Below are 17571 nucleotides of genomic sequence, written 5' to 3'. Positions count from 1 at the left end.
GTTCAAAAGGATTGATACAGTTTACCATACAGTTTTCATGACTGCTTAGTATAATGATTTATACACTGCATAAACAACTTAAATAGGATTAAATTTGCTTAAGGGTGACATTTGTTAAATGCAAACCCTAAAATGAAGCAATGTGTTCTACAATTGTAGCGAAGGACAATTTGTCTATTGGTAGGAACAGGCTGAATAGTCATTTCACAGTCATAAAAAAAAGAAAAAATCTAGTTGAGAAACTCTGCAAAAGAATCTGATTTAGGTTGGCAGATTAAGTATACACAATATTTATGATGTGCATGAGTTTTCAGGGCAGCCTGAAGTTACCATTGCTGGTTTAGTCCTCATATTTCCTTGCACTTCAGAATGGTGCCAAATGTATTTTTCTTTAAGAAAACAAACCTGTGAGGAGTGAAAGTGAGGCAAGGCAAGGAATACCTTTCCGTTTCCCTCTGCAGTGTGGGACCATAGAGAGGATATGTTTGTGTGGAGTGGAAAGACTGAAGGCAAGGATTGGGAGCAAAAAGATGCCTTGTTTATGAGGGAGTGGGAACACAGCAGATCTTCTCAGTATCTCCCAAAGGGGACATTTTGTGGAAGCTGGAGAAACCTTATCTGGCCCACTGGGCCAGAACCTCTGGGTGGCATTTTGGTAGCTGTAGCTGCCAGCCCTCGCTCTGAGAAGTCCTTTCCATGGCCCCCCCTTCAGAATCCACAGAGCTTCAGAACAAAATCCTTGCTGCTGTCTCTAACTGAACAGCACTGTGAGGCCTTTCCATTCTTCCACTGGAAATAAAAAAGCCCCATTTGGTAATGTAAACAGCCCCAGGTACATTTCAGACAACTCAGACTTATGGTTTCAGGGAGGCAAGAAACTCCAGACAAAATACCATTTAACCCATCAGGAGGCACAGAGGAGTCGGGAGAGGACAAGGTCACTTGTTCCACTCACTGCTGGCTTTTCCAACTCTTATTATTGAGCCCGACCACAGCACTTATGTTTGAGGCATCCTGCAGTACAGATCCAATAACTATGATATGACAGATGAGATCATTTTCCTCTTTGTTGAGATGAGATTCTGGCTCTGTGACAGGTAGAACCTAGGTCCCCAGAGGAATACTTCCTGGCTTTGCTTGTGTGCATGCCATAAACAGTAGACAGCACTTCCCTTCCAGAGCAAGACTTCAAGCACTCTTCATAGTGTATATTCCCAGTAATAAGTACACTCTGCTTTCCCTTTTGGGTAGCACTTCTATGCAACAGTTAACTAATAGCTACCCCTGCAGCTTAGGTGACCATGGACTTCAGCTACGGATTGGAGGAGGCGTGTGGGAAGAATTCAGATTCCTCTTCTGACATTGCCAGGGTACATTCATGACCACCGTAGGTGAAGGAAAGTAGAGAATAAGAGTTAAAGATGCTTTTAGGACTAGCTGCTTAAATCAGTATGACCTGGGGCTTAAGCTGAATTGTTTTTATTTTATGCAGAGTGTAAAGTTGCTTTTCAAACAAAAAGGAGATAAAGGTGATTTCAGATTTGAATGCACTGCAGCTGACAAAAAGCTTTCTGCATCTGTTGCACAGAGAACAAAGGAGTCTTGTTAAAAGCATCTTATTAAATTCTGAATAACAATGTTCTGGTGGAAAGGAAGAAAGGAAAAGTTCTAAGAGGACTGAAGTAGGTTACAGGAACAAACAAAAAAAAAAGAAATCTATAAATACAGCACCAAGAAAAGAAAAGAAAAAAGAAGCAGAATTAAATGCAAGTGAAAGTCTGAAAGTTAAAAAGTGTAGTAGACCTCACATAGGCAGGATATAGCTCCAGAAATATGTTTGAAATGAGAATGTAGGTTAGAAGCTAGCATTACACAGTATGAACAGAAAGACATTGTGGGGTCAGGCAGGAACCAAGCAGTGCCTTGCGAGTCATGGAAAATTAAGGAGCAGCTGTAGTTATAGGCAACTGAGTCTGTAATTGCAAGGGCTTTCAAAACAAGAAGACCTTGCAGGATTCAAACAGGGTTAGAAAAGACAAAGCAACAAGAAGAGGAAAATTTTCCCTAGGGAAGGAAGAAGTTGCAAATTACACTGTGTGTCACTCACAATTTCAGTAAGTAGTAGGAAAACTTCAGGAAATAACACCAGTTCTGCTATTTTTGCCAGAAATCATGAAATCTAATCTATGGGATGCATCCCATACGGAGGACTGCTAGGCTCAGCTCTCACCCCTCACAGATACATCCTCTCCGACACAAAAATGTTCAATCTGAGAAGTTAAACATTTAATTTGTTAATTTTATCATGTCTATAAGGACTGTCCCCAATAAACAGATATACTACGTAAAGAAACTGCCCAAATCTTCATTATGCTTTACAATGGTTAACTGCAAATGTAGTCAGCAGAAAAAAACAACTCTTCAATACTGTTAACATTGCTTCTCAAGAAGGATATCACCAAGCAGCAAAAATACATGTATTTAGTAGCTATATAGATTTTGTGTGGGCAGCCAGTGATGAGCCAGTTGTCCATCAGGACTCAAGTAATGGTAAGCATCTCTCTTCAGGAAGAAAGAATATTATTTAGGATTGCAAATATATGGTTTTCACAGTAACTTATGACTGTAGGGTGACACATGGTCTTTCATAAGTGGAACAATTTCCAAGACTGGATCTATTAATGGTGCTACAGAAAAGAATCTCAGAAAGAGACATATTCTTTCCAGTCCTTAAGGTTTCCTAAATCTATTCCCTACTAAAAAAATCATCATATATTGGTTTGGACTTCTTGAAGTTAAGGTGTCTGTTATTCTTAACATGTGACAGCTGCATAAATAGGGAAAGGTATACTTCATCATAAACTGCAGACTGAGGCTTTCCTCAGAGCATAAACGTGTCTCCTCTGAAACATGAAAACAAAAATCTTTGAGCTAAAATCTAAGAAAAATCAAAGCTTTTTTTTTTTTTTCCTCTTTTTAATTCGGGTCCTGGTTGAAACAAAGAGAAAAAGTGGGGGGTGGTATAGAGGATGGGGAGGGAGGACGGAGTGAATCTCAATATTTTGGGGTTTGGGATGCTTCTTTACAAAATGGGCCTCATTTTTCCTGCCATGGTGCTTCACTGGAATTGTAATTCAGGTGGGTGCATCAAGTACCCACATGGAAGAAACTATGTGCATCTCGCAGTAATACTTAATCAGCTTCCTTTTACTGCTGTGTAATTAGGGATATGTACCTATTGCTTGTTATGATGTGGGAAACCTATTTGTCAGAAAGGCAACACAAATGGCAAGTTCCATGAACCACAGCTGACATGAAATAATTAAATTCATAAATATCAGAACAAGAGTTTTATATTAAACATGTCAAAATACATAGTTCCAGTCAACACATAGAGTTTAAAACTTGAAGACAGATGACAAATTTCAACAGAAATAATAATAATAATAAAAAAGAAAAGAGCAGCAATGTTTTTAGTATTGTAATTTCCTAAAATCTTTTGAGGAACTACGGAATCTTTTTTGTATAGGTGCATCAGTCTGACCAAATAGATTTTTTTTCATTTTTGGGCTGGTCACTATGCTATATCTTCCCAGAACATTTCACTGTTTATCCCCATGAATGCTTCCTTCTCCAGGACCCCTGCAGATGCTGCCAAGGCTTTTGTGAGAATTTGCATTGAACTATCTGAAAATTGCAGTGGCATTCATGTTGCAACTTTTTTGATGACTTTAAAACAAAACCATGACCCTGTAATTAAGGTGTAGCTTTTTAAAATCCCTTTATGTTTAGCCACTTCTTTTGGAAGTGTGTGAGCTGCCAAGATCATCTTCATACCACTAAGTTCTGAGCATTTAATGTGCACTGGTGTTGGTGGCTTTGAGGTATTTATGCTGCTGTAAAGTCCACTCCGTGCATTGTAAGAGAAATCATTCTAGATAATCCAGTGGGTAGCAATATATTATTTTAAGTTTCTGAGACAGCATGTCCAGAAACAACACCAGGACAGCAAATTCAGAAGCAAGAAAGTTGGTTCTACCAGTATCATATTTAATGATGCTGGACAGATCACTTAATCTGTTTGGGTTTCAATTTCATGCCCTATGAAATGAGGATAATAATAATTTTCTGTGTCTGCTTTGACCACACCAGAGAAAAGGTGATGCAGAATAAGCAAGTATTATAACTCCTCTCACTTTGCATCTTCCATTTGAGGCAGCGTCCCACTCTGTACTCATGCAAAATGCTTCCTGAGCCAATGAGCTTGTACATATAAAACTGGGAGCTAATCTGGCTTTCATAATCTTCAGGGATATAACTGACATAACTTGAGGAAGTTACCTGGACTTTCTGGGGCTACGGAGCAACAGTGCTCACTTCACAAGAAAGTGAAACAACAACTCTAGCTGTTCTGGCAATTTCTGAGAGCACAGACATGGAACAGTTATAAATAGCGTATTTTTTCCCCCAAACTCGGGGTAAATTCCCTTGTGCGAGCCTGCGGAAGGGGTAGAACAGCTCCAGGGGCGGTCACGTGGTCTGGTCTAAGTGGCCGGCGCTGTCCGTGGTGCTGACTCTTTTAGTCACGTCATTGATGGCCATTAATACCATCAGGTGGATGGAAGGAAAGTGACATGAATCAAACCTGGCTAAAATTCCCAGTTTAAGGAATTCAGAATCTCACAACTAGCTTCCAGCTGTGCTTTTGGCAAACAGACAGCAATGAAGATCTTAGGACTGGCTAACAGCATGGCAGGGTGAGGGGTTTTTTTAAATAAATCTGGTTTATTTGTGGCTCTTCCTAACCTCAGCTGACATGGTGTCATTTGCAATAGCAGAAGGAAACATTAAGCCCGCACATTTTTTATACAGGAAGTCATTAATATTTTGTCTACTTGGAATTACAAGAAGACGTTTGTTTGGTGCAACAGACTCATGATGTGCTTATGGGAACTTGAAAGAAAACTCAAATAGCTTACTCCAAAATTCATAACTCATCCTAAATTCAATACAGCCAACAGTACAATGATCATTTCCTGATTTATATGCTCAAAGAAAAGACTGTCCTCAACAGTTTCCCGAAGCTGCCAGTTCTCCTTTGGAGCCACTGATCCAAGCAGTAATATGAAACGACTTTACCTGTCTAAAGAAATCTGGTAGGAGATACAGCTGTGAAACTATGAAAGCCATTTAATTTCTTCTACATATTTATTCCTTTTTTTTTTTCAACTAAATAGGAAAGCAGAGATATCTTACCTGCCTGCTTTTGTGATGATCATCTCAGTCCCAATGTCATGAAATCTTTTCCAGAGGTCAGCACACTGCAGCTCTACCTGGATCTCTTCCATGGATGAAGGTGGAGGAGGCTGAGGGCCTGAGCCACCAGATGTAAGGTCAGAATGGGAGCCAAATGAGCAGGATGTCCTTTCTGCCAACACCTCTGTGTCTGACCCAGTGCTCTGCTCTGAGTCTGCAAAGGAAACACACCAGGTAAGACACTTCAGTTCTACCTTCTGTGAGGGGTAGAACGCCAACAAGGGAAGAGCTACAGAACAGTACAATGGCCTTTTATATATATATTTATTACATATATAAACATATATATTTACAGTTTATTGTGATTTATGGCCTGATTTGGGGCTTTGGGTTTATAACACAACATCTGGCATTTTTGTAAAGTTTTAGAAACAGCTAAAAAAAGGACCCTCAACATGAAATGTAAATAGTAACAGGCAATGTTGGGAATGGTGAACGAAATACAGATTAAAAAGATAAAAATGGAGGAAAAAAAAAACCACAAAAGACAAAAAACAATAATTCAACCCATAGTTTCAATCCAAGATTAGATAGGCTCACTGGAAAAACAACATTCCATTTAAAATTGAATATCCTCACGCACTACTATTGAAGAGTTGGTTATTTTTAAACAACACAGTTTTCTCCTTTTAATATCCTTGTATCAAAAATAATGAGGGTTTTTTTTTTTCATTTTGCTATTTGGCAGCACCATTTTGGAAATGTATTTTGTTTGCTCCTATAATATCTGTCTTGGAACAATGATATTTCCTGGGAAAATAACCATGCAGCTTTTGGTGAAGAAAATGCTCTAGGCTACTGAAGGACAAAAAAGGGAGATAGTAAACATATGGAACATGTTACCAAGGAAAGACATTGAAACAAATTGCAGAAAAGAGCATATGAGACAACTACCTCTTTTCATGGGGGAGAAAAAGGAGGCTTGCTCTAAAAATAAGCAAACAAACAAGAAAGTGTTTTCACTCATTTAAAAGTCCAGGTTGGCATATTGAGTCAGATGGCGACTTCTTCGCAAAAGTATCTCATGTATGCATTAGGTAGGTACAGTGTATATATACGGTCCTAGTTCTCATACAGGAGGACTAAGATGCAATTATGCAACTAGCAGCTGTTTTGCAACAGGAGGTACACTCACATTACATCAAAATAATGCACAATACATTCTGAAAAGCAATGCATTTATGTTTTGGACCCGATTTTTAACAAATTTGCAGTAGTTTCATATAGCTGATTGACAGAGGAATAAAGCGACTTGAAGCACTCAGTCAAAGGCCTTACGAAGGGCTCTGTGGATTTCAGAAGAAGGTACGGAAACAATACCTTAGAATACCCTCATTGATCACATAGGTACAAACATCCCAGAGAAGCAATAAAACACCTACTTGTACAAACAAAACATCTCTCTGCACTTGAAGAAAGAACGAGATATCTCTGACTAAGACTGTTACTTTTTGTCTCCTTAAGTTTTCCCTATGTTAAAAATGTGATTGTATCACCCCAGCTAAAAATCTTCCCATACCAAGCAAATGCAAGAAACTCTAATTCATGAAGGCTGAGTCTCAGATTTACACTGTTTCTGACAGTGTTTCCTGGAGCAGCTTGCACATCGGTGCAGAGGGCTATAGTCAAGAAGAGGCTTGGGGAGAAGATGTCACCTGCAGAACCACCAACCCTGCCTCCTGTGGAAGGAGGAAACATTTCTGGAAAATTTACTGCTGCAGTGCCATGGACAAGAAGTATTTGGCTGATAAGTGCTATTAGGAAGCATTTATGTTTTCAGTAAACTGCCAATTATTTAGACAATCTGCCAGTACAATGTAGAAATTGCCTAGGACATTAGAAATGTTTGGTATGTATTGCTCTTAATCCATTCTGAATATGGAGTCCTTTATGACTCCCACTGACTTCCAGGTTAGGCTGAAGCAGTAACAGGTCCATCTGTCTACAGGTGTAGCACAAACCTACCAACAGAGGAGACTAGTACTACACCCAAAACTGACATCTTGGACACAAGCTGATTCAAGATAATACTAGTTAACTGGCTGGGGTTCTGTGATTACAAGACAGAGAATCAATCTGAGAGAACAGATGGGATGAAACATTTGCTCCCTGCTTCAGGAGCCCAGTGATACAGAGGCAAAGTGATAGTTATCTGCTTCCTTTAGCTGAAATTATTCCACCTCAAAGGGTTGGAGAAAGTAAGCCTGAGTAGGGGTCACTGTGATTAGGACATTTTTTTCCTAGCAATGATTAATAACTTTATTCTTCAACAGAAAACAAGAGTATGCTTCACAAATCACAGTAAGAACTTTCTGTACAGCTGTTCACGTGCTGAACTGTTATCGAAAAGTCTTACATCTTCTCTGAGGTCCTAAGAAAGTAGATTTAGACTACATTGTCTGGACCTAGGGAAAAGCTTCTATTATGGAGTCTTCCTCCTGAAATGAGGTACTAAACTGCGAGTTTGAATCTACAGAGGCTGGTTTATGCCACATCATATGCGCTTGGTTCAGGCGCTCAGAAACTGTGCATCCTCTGAAGCAGTACGGCAAACGGCCAACAGATGGCACTTGGCTAGATGCTGTCCCTGCATCATTCCAGCATTTCCTGTACAGCCTTTCAAACTGGGCATGTGGCTGGAGCCTTGGGGATCCCTGGGAACTGACCCAATTACATGCTGCAGAAAATTGAATATCAAGAGACTTAAGCCCTTCTCGCCGATTTTATGCTGATATCACTCCACTGACTTTACAGAAGCTTCTTTAGCTTCTTTTAGAAGGGGGTTTTGACAACGATGGAAGTGGAAAATGAGCCACAACCTTGGATATAATTTGCCATGCTGGTACAAATCAAAAATCACAAAAGGAATTTACTAATGGTTGATAAGCCAGCATCTACCCAACCATGCACTACCACACAAAGGATAAAAGAACATTTTTCTTCCAAGGACTTTTATTTTGTGACCTGAAATATGGTGGATAATTACCCCCAAATTAAAGCACAGAACAGCAGGTACCTCTCCTTCATCCAGTTTTGGAAATGAGAGAGGGGGAGTCACTAGTTCTGCTGCTCTCAGTTCAGCCTCAGTAGGCACTGAGATGGGGTTTGTGTTTTCTTTAGCCTTTCCTCAGTTAAACCCACCTGAATGGTGTCATCTAGTTGGAGACACTGAGTTCATTACAGACCCAGGGAATTCAGGGAGGTTAGGTGTATCTGACATAGGAAAATCCTTCCTAATGAGATCTAGCTCTGTAAGACTCTGTGACTCTTAACTAGAGTTCCCTAATGTGTTAGGATTCTGACTTGATCAAGAGACAGGTGTGAACATCTGTAACTGAGCAACACAGAAGAGTACAGGATAAGTCTTAAAATATGGTACTTAGTTGTGGCAGCTGGCACAGCTCAAGCCACTCTGCTGCACATATTTGCTCACAAGGAAACAAGACAGGAAGATCTGAGTTTTCTTCAGCATTCAGACTGGGAGCTTGGTTCTCTTCATGCACCAACTTTGGCGGAGCGTGACTTCACTAAACTCAGACATTACTTCTACTTTACTAAGTTTTTACTAAGCAGAGAGGATTTAGGGAGTAGCTCCTGAAGCTGCAAAATAAAACATGGCTGTGAACACCAAGGTGCTTAGTGTGGCTGGTACTACATATTGTGTCTAGCTGAAGGACAAACAGGATTTCTGAGGAAGATAAACTCCCTATAACTTCTCCTAGGTCCAAAGAGACAAGATAAGATTATTTGCCTTTCCTTAATGAGGTACTTTGTACAAAAGTCCTCATGTTGAATACCCTGTTAGATGGCTTCCTATCATCCCTTCTTACCTCACCGACTACATATCCAGCTACTGCAGTTTAAATATGTTGGACCTGGAGGAGAGGAAATTTCTCAGCCCTTTCAAGCAACCTCTGAGCCTACCAACAAGACCACCGGGTCATTTTCAGAGCTGCCTACAATACCATGGCTGTTGCTGACATTACAGAGGAACATTAAACTTGTTCAGATTTTATTTTCCTTAATCCTTTTCCCATTTCTACTATCTCCAGATTGCACTGGAAATCCTCAGCTCAATTTCTTTTGATCCACAAATTCCCAGGCTTCTTGTTGGCAGATAGGAAGGAAAACACCATTCTCACAAGCATGGTGACTCTAAGGTCAGCATCCCTGCTGAGTGCCCCAAGATGATGGAAAATAACTCCAAACAGCTTCCTGCTCCAACATTATGTGTCCAGGAATCAGAGCCCTGTTACACAAACTGTAAGCTACTACTGCCTGGCTTCTTTCTACAGCTCAGCTGCCTAGTATTCCTCATGTACATTCCCTACTTTCTCATCAGTCTGATACAAGAGGCAAACTGGTATGTGAGATATTAAAAGACATTAATTTTCTAAGCAACATCATACATGGATCTTTAGCAGAATTTTCTCTGCAGCTGGAGCCCAGCAGGGCTACTGCTTCCCTTATTTAACCAACAAAACAAAAAGAGCTCAGTTTAGTCCTCGGCCATACCATGCAGCTTGTGCACTCAACAAATGTTTTACTCCAAGGTATCAAAGAATGTAAACTACCGGAGTGAGAACAATGAAAAAAAACTTTACATACATAAACCATCCGCTACACAGAGGAGCCCAGAACAGTTACTACATTTCTCCTTTTTTTTTAAGCTTCTTTTTCTTTCCTTTTAATTTTTTTTTAATTATTTATTTATTTATTTGCATATGTGTAGATCTCTAATGTAGATCCTGTCAGATTCCATTAGCATAAAGATTTCTCCTGGGTGGAATGTGGCAGCTGTTACAAGCTGTTAAGGGCTTTTTTTGTAACTGTTTATTTTTGTTTGCAAGGTTCATGAACATTTAGTGTAACAGGTGGTCCCTCCTCAATTTGCTGGCAATGGGGATCTGCAGACTACAAAGGTGGTACCAAATTCTGGACATTGCACGGGCAGAGAAAATTTGGGGGACTTCCCTTATTGTTTTCCTATGAACTCAGCTAAAATTCACAGGGTGAGAGCTTTGGTTTTGCTGCTGGTTGCAGACAGATCTCCTCACGGTTCTCTTTATATTTCTATTTTTCTAACTGACTACTGCCAACCTACAAATTCAGCAGCATAGGAGCCATACATACAACAGTGTGACATTCCTGGAATCCAGATACAAAATGTCACTGACCTATGAAAGCCAAAGAACAGAAACTCACTAAGTCTGAACAGTTTGTAAGAGTGAAAGTTCATCTGGCCATGATGGTGGTGGCTGCTGGTGCAATGAATTACTTCAGGTATACAATCATTTCTCCTGATAACTAATGCTTGGGCAGAAGCTAAACCGAAGACCTCAGTAACTTCAAAATCACACAGGAAGTCCGGCTGTGGCAAAAACAGCAGCAGCAACAGAGGTGAAGCAGGCTGGAGTTCAACAGGGCTGTTCAGATTAGCATGGTTGCGTTTTATTCAGCTGATTTGACAATTGCTCTTGCTATAGGCAAAGGTTTCTAAACATTTCCCAGGTGATTGTAACCATATGCACATGCCACACACAACAAATAACACAAAGATAGTTCTGCAGGTGTTCTTACAGATTGTCTTATCCCCCTGAGCTGTTTTCCATTCATTCACATACCCTACCATGTTAATCATGCCTTCTTCCAACATTAAGCCCATTATCAACCACATACAGCTAGAATTTATAACATGTCTATTGCTGATAATACAGTCACAGAAAGGGTTGGAAGGGGCCTTTTAAAGATCACCTAGTCTATCCCCCAATAATATTTATTATTATTATTGCATTAGTGACTACAGGTTGTAACCAATATCAGTATTTACTGATCTGGAGACAGTACAAGCTGAGAACTTCATCTCTGTCTATGCAACACTGCAATCTCAGACAGCCAAAAGAAGCATTCAAGTAATTAATTCCAGCCTGAGACCATTTTATGAAACCACAGCAGGACTCAAAAAGACAAAACTAGAAGATGGGAAAATATTGCATAGACAAATAAAGACACCTGGTACAGTCTCAAGAGAAATCAATGTGAGTCAAGCTGATTCTGATGTGAAAAATTTCTCTGGCACTTTAACCTCAAAGACTTCTTCATCCTCCTGAGTTACGGTTTTATAAGGTGTTTTTATATGATGACTTGAGCCAGGAAAGCTTTAAAATACACTCAAGCTGGTGGCTGCCCTTACCAAAACAGAGTACAAGGCCAGTATGACATGGGATTATTACACAGCTATATCTCCATGGCAAACACAACTAGTAGGATAACATAAAAGCAAGCACAAAGGCAGACAAACATGGTGGCTGTGGCTCTAAATCCAAGTCTTGCATCAACTTGACCTTGCACTGCCAAGAACTGACTGCCTCTTGCCTTGGTTTATTCCATGTAAGACTCAACAAAGGGACACAAGCCCCAGCACAGAAAAAAAAATCACCCTGATTCAGTGGCATGTTCCAGCTGCTCTGCTCCACTCCAGCAATGCAAAACAGCTGTAAACCTGGTTTAATCAGCAAGTTAAATTGGGTTTATAGCTTCTTGGTATTGGCAAAGAAGTACAAAGCAGCTGGAGTTTACTGGTATATTTAGCCCTCAGGGTTTGCCCTCAAAAGTTAACTCTTGCTCCAGACAGGAGAAAAAATATCAGCCATAGTTAAATTATAAAGTGATCTCTTTTTTTTTAATCTCACGATCACAAGAAAAAGAAAACTTACTTATTTTGCCAACATAAAGTTTAGGACCAGACATTCAAGGGACCAGCTCCAGTTTTGAGCTGCATCAGCTGAAAATGGAGATGCTGGCTGCTGGTCTCTGAAGTCATCCTTGGCAAATACAAATTCTCATTATAGAAGTGTAAGCTAGGTGACCAAGTGTGTTCTGAATAGTGTCACAGCATAGGATTTCTTTATAAACTTCATACCCTATTCTCTCAGGAACACTGATAGAATATTCTCTCAGGAAAACTGCCTGCATCTCATCAGTCTGTGCTTTAGACTATCCATTACAACTAAAAATATCCCATCAAATGGATGGCAACCAAAAACCTGTCCTATAAACTCTCCCATCTCTGGATTGAGGTAACTTTTTTGTTTAAAAGTATTTTATAAGCATAACCTTTCCCCTGCAGAGCCTTCTGGCAATCATATTTCAGGAGAACAAACCTCACTGAAGTAGCCAAACTTGGACTTAGTGTTTCATGTTGTGTTACTGTCTTCCAGAAAACAAAAATCAGCTTGCAAGGAAAATGCAATTTGAAATTTCAGTAGAGAAGAAACCAAGAGATTCCTAAAATTCCCTGAGGAGATTCTCTGCAGCTGTCAGTCAGCATTGCCTTAGAGCAAGGAATCACCAGCACAGCTTCACAAAAAGACTGCTCAATAGCAAATATTCAGAAAGCTCATACTTAAAATGAGGGTTTTAAAAGAGTGTGCAGAAAATTAAGATTCAGTTAAATCAAGAGACAAAGTAAAAGAATGTAATAATCGAGAAAATACAGAAGATGGAGAATGGCAACCTTTAAAAACATGAGGAGTACGAGGGAGAAAGTGGATGTTATTAAAAGAAGGAGGTGAAATTGATGACAACTTTAATCTGGCCAAGATCCTTAACTGTACAGACTACAAAGAATTTGTCTGGCCTATGTCCAAGAGCTTGTGTAAAATTAAAGAGTGGAAATGCACTTGAAAGTTAGGGAAAGCTAAAAAAAAATTAAGAGACCAGGCATTAGGTGCATTATACGCTGTAGCCTGTAAACATAGAGTCATTATTCTTATAAACAAAACCATACAACAAATATTTACAGACCAGCCTAAACCAAAATGTTGGCTCTAAATAACCACAAATTGTGCAGGAGTTTGAAACTAGATCCCTGCCCTGTGGCAGGCCCGTCCCTGATGGGAGCAGGCACAAGCTCTGGGACAGTCTGTTTCTGGATTCTGTGGCTTGGACTGCTCCCTGCAAGCCAGGAAGAAAAAATATATCATTTTCAAAAGAGGAAAGCAGGAGACAAGATTAATGCTGCAGAGGTGTCTGCTCTCTCAATGTGACCAATGTGAGACCGCAGAGAAAGGCTGGAAAATGCAGTCATCAACTTGTAGGTATGAACACAGCTCAAAAAAATGAAGGTAAACATTTTAAATATTTGGAAGCTGATATTTGGTGGCCTACAAACACAGGGAAAGAGACATTACATATGTTCCCTGTACCATGGTGGCTATCAAGACAGCAATAGCAGGGAGCCAGCTGGCATCTTAATAACAAGAAATATCCAACCCTTTCCTGAGTCCTACCGAGCTCTTCACACTGCTGTCACATGGCAGTGAATTCCACTGTTTAACTATGCACACAAAAAGGGAAGAGTCCTTTTTCATTTTAAAATGTGTTGCCCTTCTAGTATGAGTGTTCATTTGTTGCAGTGTTATAACGAGATAAATACCACTCTACATATTGCTTGTATTTACTTTCTAGACGAAACCGTTTCAAAAGGAAGTCATTAGGAAATTTCCATGGGAATGGTTTTACGAAACAAATGTAGCTCCATTAAGCTGAAGTTTCAAGTTTAAATTGTTCATTTCATTCACAATCTACGATTTCCTCTGGGAAAACAGCACTTATCAAGCTAGTCCCATTGAACTGATGTTTGGGTTTGTAATAGTTCAACAAATCATTAAACTACATTTTTTTCACTCACAAGTTACATTAGCCAAGCTGTCCTTCAGACCCCCCGCACCCTTTTCTGAACGAGGCTTTGGAAGACTATCTGCCCTAGTCCCATTTTGATCTAAACCTCTTGACTGTAATCCAAATCCCCTCAGCTTTTATGCATAACAAAGCTTCTCCTTGACTCTGAACATTTTAATTGCTCATTCTCTGAATCTGTTCTATTTTTATTACAGACATGTGTGCTCACACACAGAGACACATAAGTATATGTATGGGATTGAATTTTTAAAAGCATGTTTGGCTTTTGAATCAGTGATCTGCCACTGGCTCACAGAGCAGAAATTATAGTATATCCAGTGGCATTTTCCATCGGGAAGTTTCTTGCAACCTAAGGTTCTGTTGGCTGTTTTGATCACCTCTGCACAGTGACCAGATGTTTTTACTGAATCATGAGCCTGGGGCATTTTTCACAAGTGATAAACATATTCTTCCTTTTATTTGCTTTACATACAAGTGATTTGTATCTAAACCAGCCATTTTTTCTGTCTCTGACTACGTAGCCTTGCGGTTAGGGTTGACAGAAAAGACTCCCAAAGCACCTGACCACAGTGCTGACTTCTTTTTCTTAACTTCTGGTGTTTCAAGACAGAGGCAAAAACTTAAAATATTGTTTTTAAAGGTGACAAAACAGAGGATGGAGTTGGTATGAGTTCACAGGGGAAAGAAGCATGACAGGCTGAATAGGTTACAGTGCTGCATTACAAGAGTATGGTGCTTAGGCTTGGAAACGATGCATTGGGAGCTTCGATCCAGCCTGTGCTATGAAAGGCTATGGTGACATATAAAAACAATTCAATTTGAAATCTGAAATATCAGACACACATGCCAAGCCATAAATAGAATCTCTCCTTTAACTACACCCAAGAATGTACCTCGTATCAATTTGAAATAATAAACAACTTTAAAATAATCAGGCAACCTGCAAAGCAAACAATGCTTAGGATGAGATTATTCACAGAAAGTGTTAAAACTGTAGTTTTCAAAGTTTCAAAAACTGCTGCTTCACTCCACATCCAGAGAGTATTACCAGGCACTGATGTATAAGAACATCTGAATAACTAAACCACTGCCCAGTTGAGCTGAAGAATTAATGTAGGCAGCATTTCAACAGCAGCTGTAGTTCTCAGAAGACAAGGAAGGGGATGCTGAAAGAGGCTTAGGGGTAAGAAAGGACAGATGAGTAGAATTCTATACGATGTCATCTGACCAGAAAAATAACCCTGTGCAGTTCCGGGCAGTGCATACAAAGACAAAGCTTCCATGAGGGGCAGGCTGGGGTTGAATTTAGCAACCAGGGCACAAGGAAGCCCTGTAGCTAGCTACTTCCATTTCACGTACAGCAGAGGAAGAAGGTGCTAAGCTACAATCCTCCTCAATCCAGCAGACAGGCAAGATGAGGAGGCGACAGGAGACAGAAGAGCACAAACTTCATGCCCATGCTCAAGAGGTGGCACAATACCAGGTATGAGCTGTTACCCTATGGAGCAGCAGTGCAACAAGGAATGAGGTCATGGCTGAGAGAGACTCCAGGCCCTCCCCAGCTCCACCACAGCAATTAAATTAAATTAACCCTACCCAAAAGTCAGACAGTCTGGACAGTCTGAACATCGAACCTTAAATACCAACCATTTCACCCTGCAGGTCTGCTCCTGTTGGGCTGGGTAACTTGTTAACACAGACACTGCCAGCAACTGAATTATGTATTTCAAAATCCCACAACTTTTGGATGCTTCCGCAGAGAAAGAGCAACCCAAAACTGATGGCTTAGCCTGGAGGATCAGTCTCAGTGCATGTATTCTTTCCTTTTTCCTTAACATCCATGCTTCTTGGATGTGTATTTGTGGCTTGGCTTTTTCTCTTTTGCCAACTGTCTTCGGCTCAAGCTCCTAAAGTCACATCCTGACACACTTTTCCAACCGCAATCCCACACGCCAAAATCCCTACATGCAGTCACACATCCTGATTCCAGGAAGTGCACACTGCTGGACTTTGTTGCCTTCCACTGAGCCACCCTGATTTACGCCTGCTGAAGCTATGGTCCTGAGTGTAATAACACCTATACTGCACAGTTGTCCCACATGTGTGTATCCTATTATCCAAACAACAGATGCACCAGCATGCATGCACACACATATTCCAACATCTGGCAATCACAAGCTAACTGTAATAACTCCATGAACTTCATTCATCTTTGCAAAGCTCACAAACACTTCATCTATACATCCACTGAAGAGGTGCATAACCTTTTCCACTTCGCTGAAAGAAGTATGTGCTTTTAACCTGTCTTTCACAGTCACACACACAGAAATGCAACGAAGCACTTGTACTTACTCTTAGAGGACATATTCCCTCCTGAATAACAGGGCATGAATGGCTCGACATAAACACTTCACAGGTGTTGTACATGATGTGCATACAGATATATACCTCTATTTCTTGGTCATACCTGTATGCATGCCTATATGCCCTTACCTGCTATGAAGTTCACTTTTGAACTTCCTAGCTAGAATTCATGCCAGCATAAAACTGACAAAAGGAAACAAAGAAACACATCCAAATATCCGGATACCAGTTAACTCAAAAACATCCCACTGCTTAACACTGGAATTGATACTTGTATAATTCATCATTTCTGATGTTGGAAGGTTCCAGTCTGTTTTCCTTTGTTTCTCTCATCCACATCTAATCTAAAAGATATGTTCAAGGAGAATGTAGGCAAAAACTTCTGACCATTTCTATTCAGAATTGTATGAAAAATACTTTAATTTAGAATGCTTGTGCCTGCCTGGCTTTCACTTCAGCACACTAGAAACAATGGGATGTCCCACTGTGATGTTCTCAGCAAACTCTACCTTACAGCAAAATATGCTGGAAAGTTCACAGGCTGGAAACACTGAAGTTACAAAGGTCTCAGGCTTGCCCAATTCCACCACCACTGATGTCAATGCCTCAATGGTGACCTCAGAAACTTGTTGGCTTCTGTGACCTCAGATAGTATCCTTCATGGATGTCAAAAACAGGGCTTGTAATTTTCTATGTGCTTGAATACCCACACATTTTCAACCATGCAGAACTAAACCGTTTCATAACCCATTCTTTTAAAACCTTTACAAGCATGTACTACACTTGGAAAATTATACGCACATTTTGAGTTTATTGCGGCTTTTTTCCAACCATCTTCTCTCTAAAAAAAAGTTAGAGTTTTTGACAGCAGGAAAAATGGCTTGCAGTATTTTGCAGTAGCTGAGAAGAACGTGATGCTTTCTACTGAATTGCTTTAGAACTTCCAGTTAGAAAATTAAGATGAAAATTTTCATGTGGAAAAGAAGTGTGCCAATTTTTCAAAATATTCACTCTCAGCTACAGGTAAGAATGTAAATATTCCATATGTTTTTGAAGTAGAAAATAACAAGAATTTACATCACCATTAACTTCTACTTTATCCTGCAGGATATGAGTTTAATCCAACAAAGTTTCCTGATCTCAAGTGTGCAAAAATCCTTGACAGCAAAATGAATATACTTTAACATA

At 40.0% G+C, this 17571-nt stretch overlaps 1 protein-coding gene across 2 annotated transcripts in view; it reads right to left on the bottom strand.

Moving 5' to 3' along the window:
• The window catches only part of TBX15 (T-box transcription factor 15), a 95042-nt gene that overhangs the window by 33008 nt on the left and 44463 nt on the right, over nt 1–17571 (bottom strand). For both annotated transcript variants that reach the window (XM_061454192.1, XM_061454194.1), the window contains exon 2: nt 5257–5470. In XM_061454192.1, coding sequence (XP_061310176.1) covers nt 5257–5470 — 214 coding nt within the window. The remainder of the gene's footprint in view (nt 1–5256; nt 5471–17571) is intronic.

Source organism: Pezoporus flaviventris, unplaced genomic scaffold (assembly GCF_033815535.1).
Source record: "Pezoporus flaviventris isolate CSIRO_AGI_PZ_B2104156 unplaced genomic scaffold, CSIRO_AGI_Pfla_v1 ptg000015l, whole genome shotgun sequence".
NCBI classification, from domain to species: domain Eukaryota; kingdom Metazoa; phylum Chordata; class Aves; order Psittaciformes; family Psittacidae; genus Pezoporus; species Pezoporus flaviventris.
The sequence above is the reverse complement of the archived record's forward strand: the minus strand, read 5'-3'. Positions and strand labels throughout refer to the sequence as shown.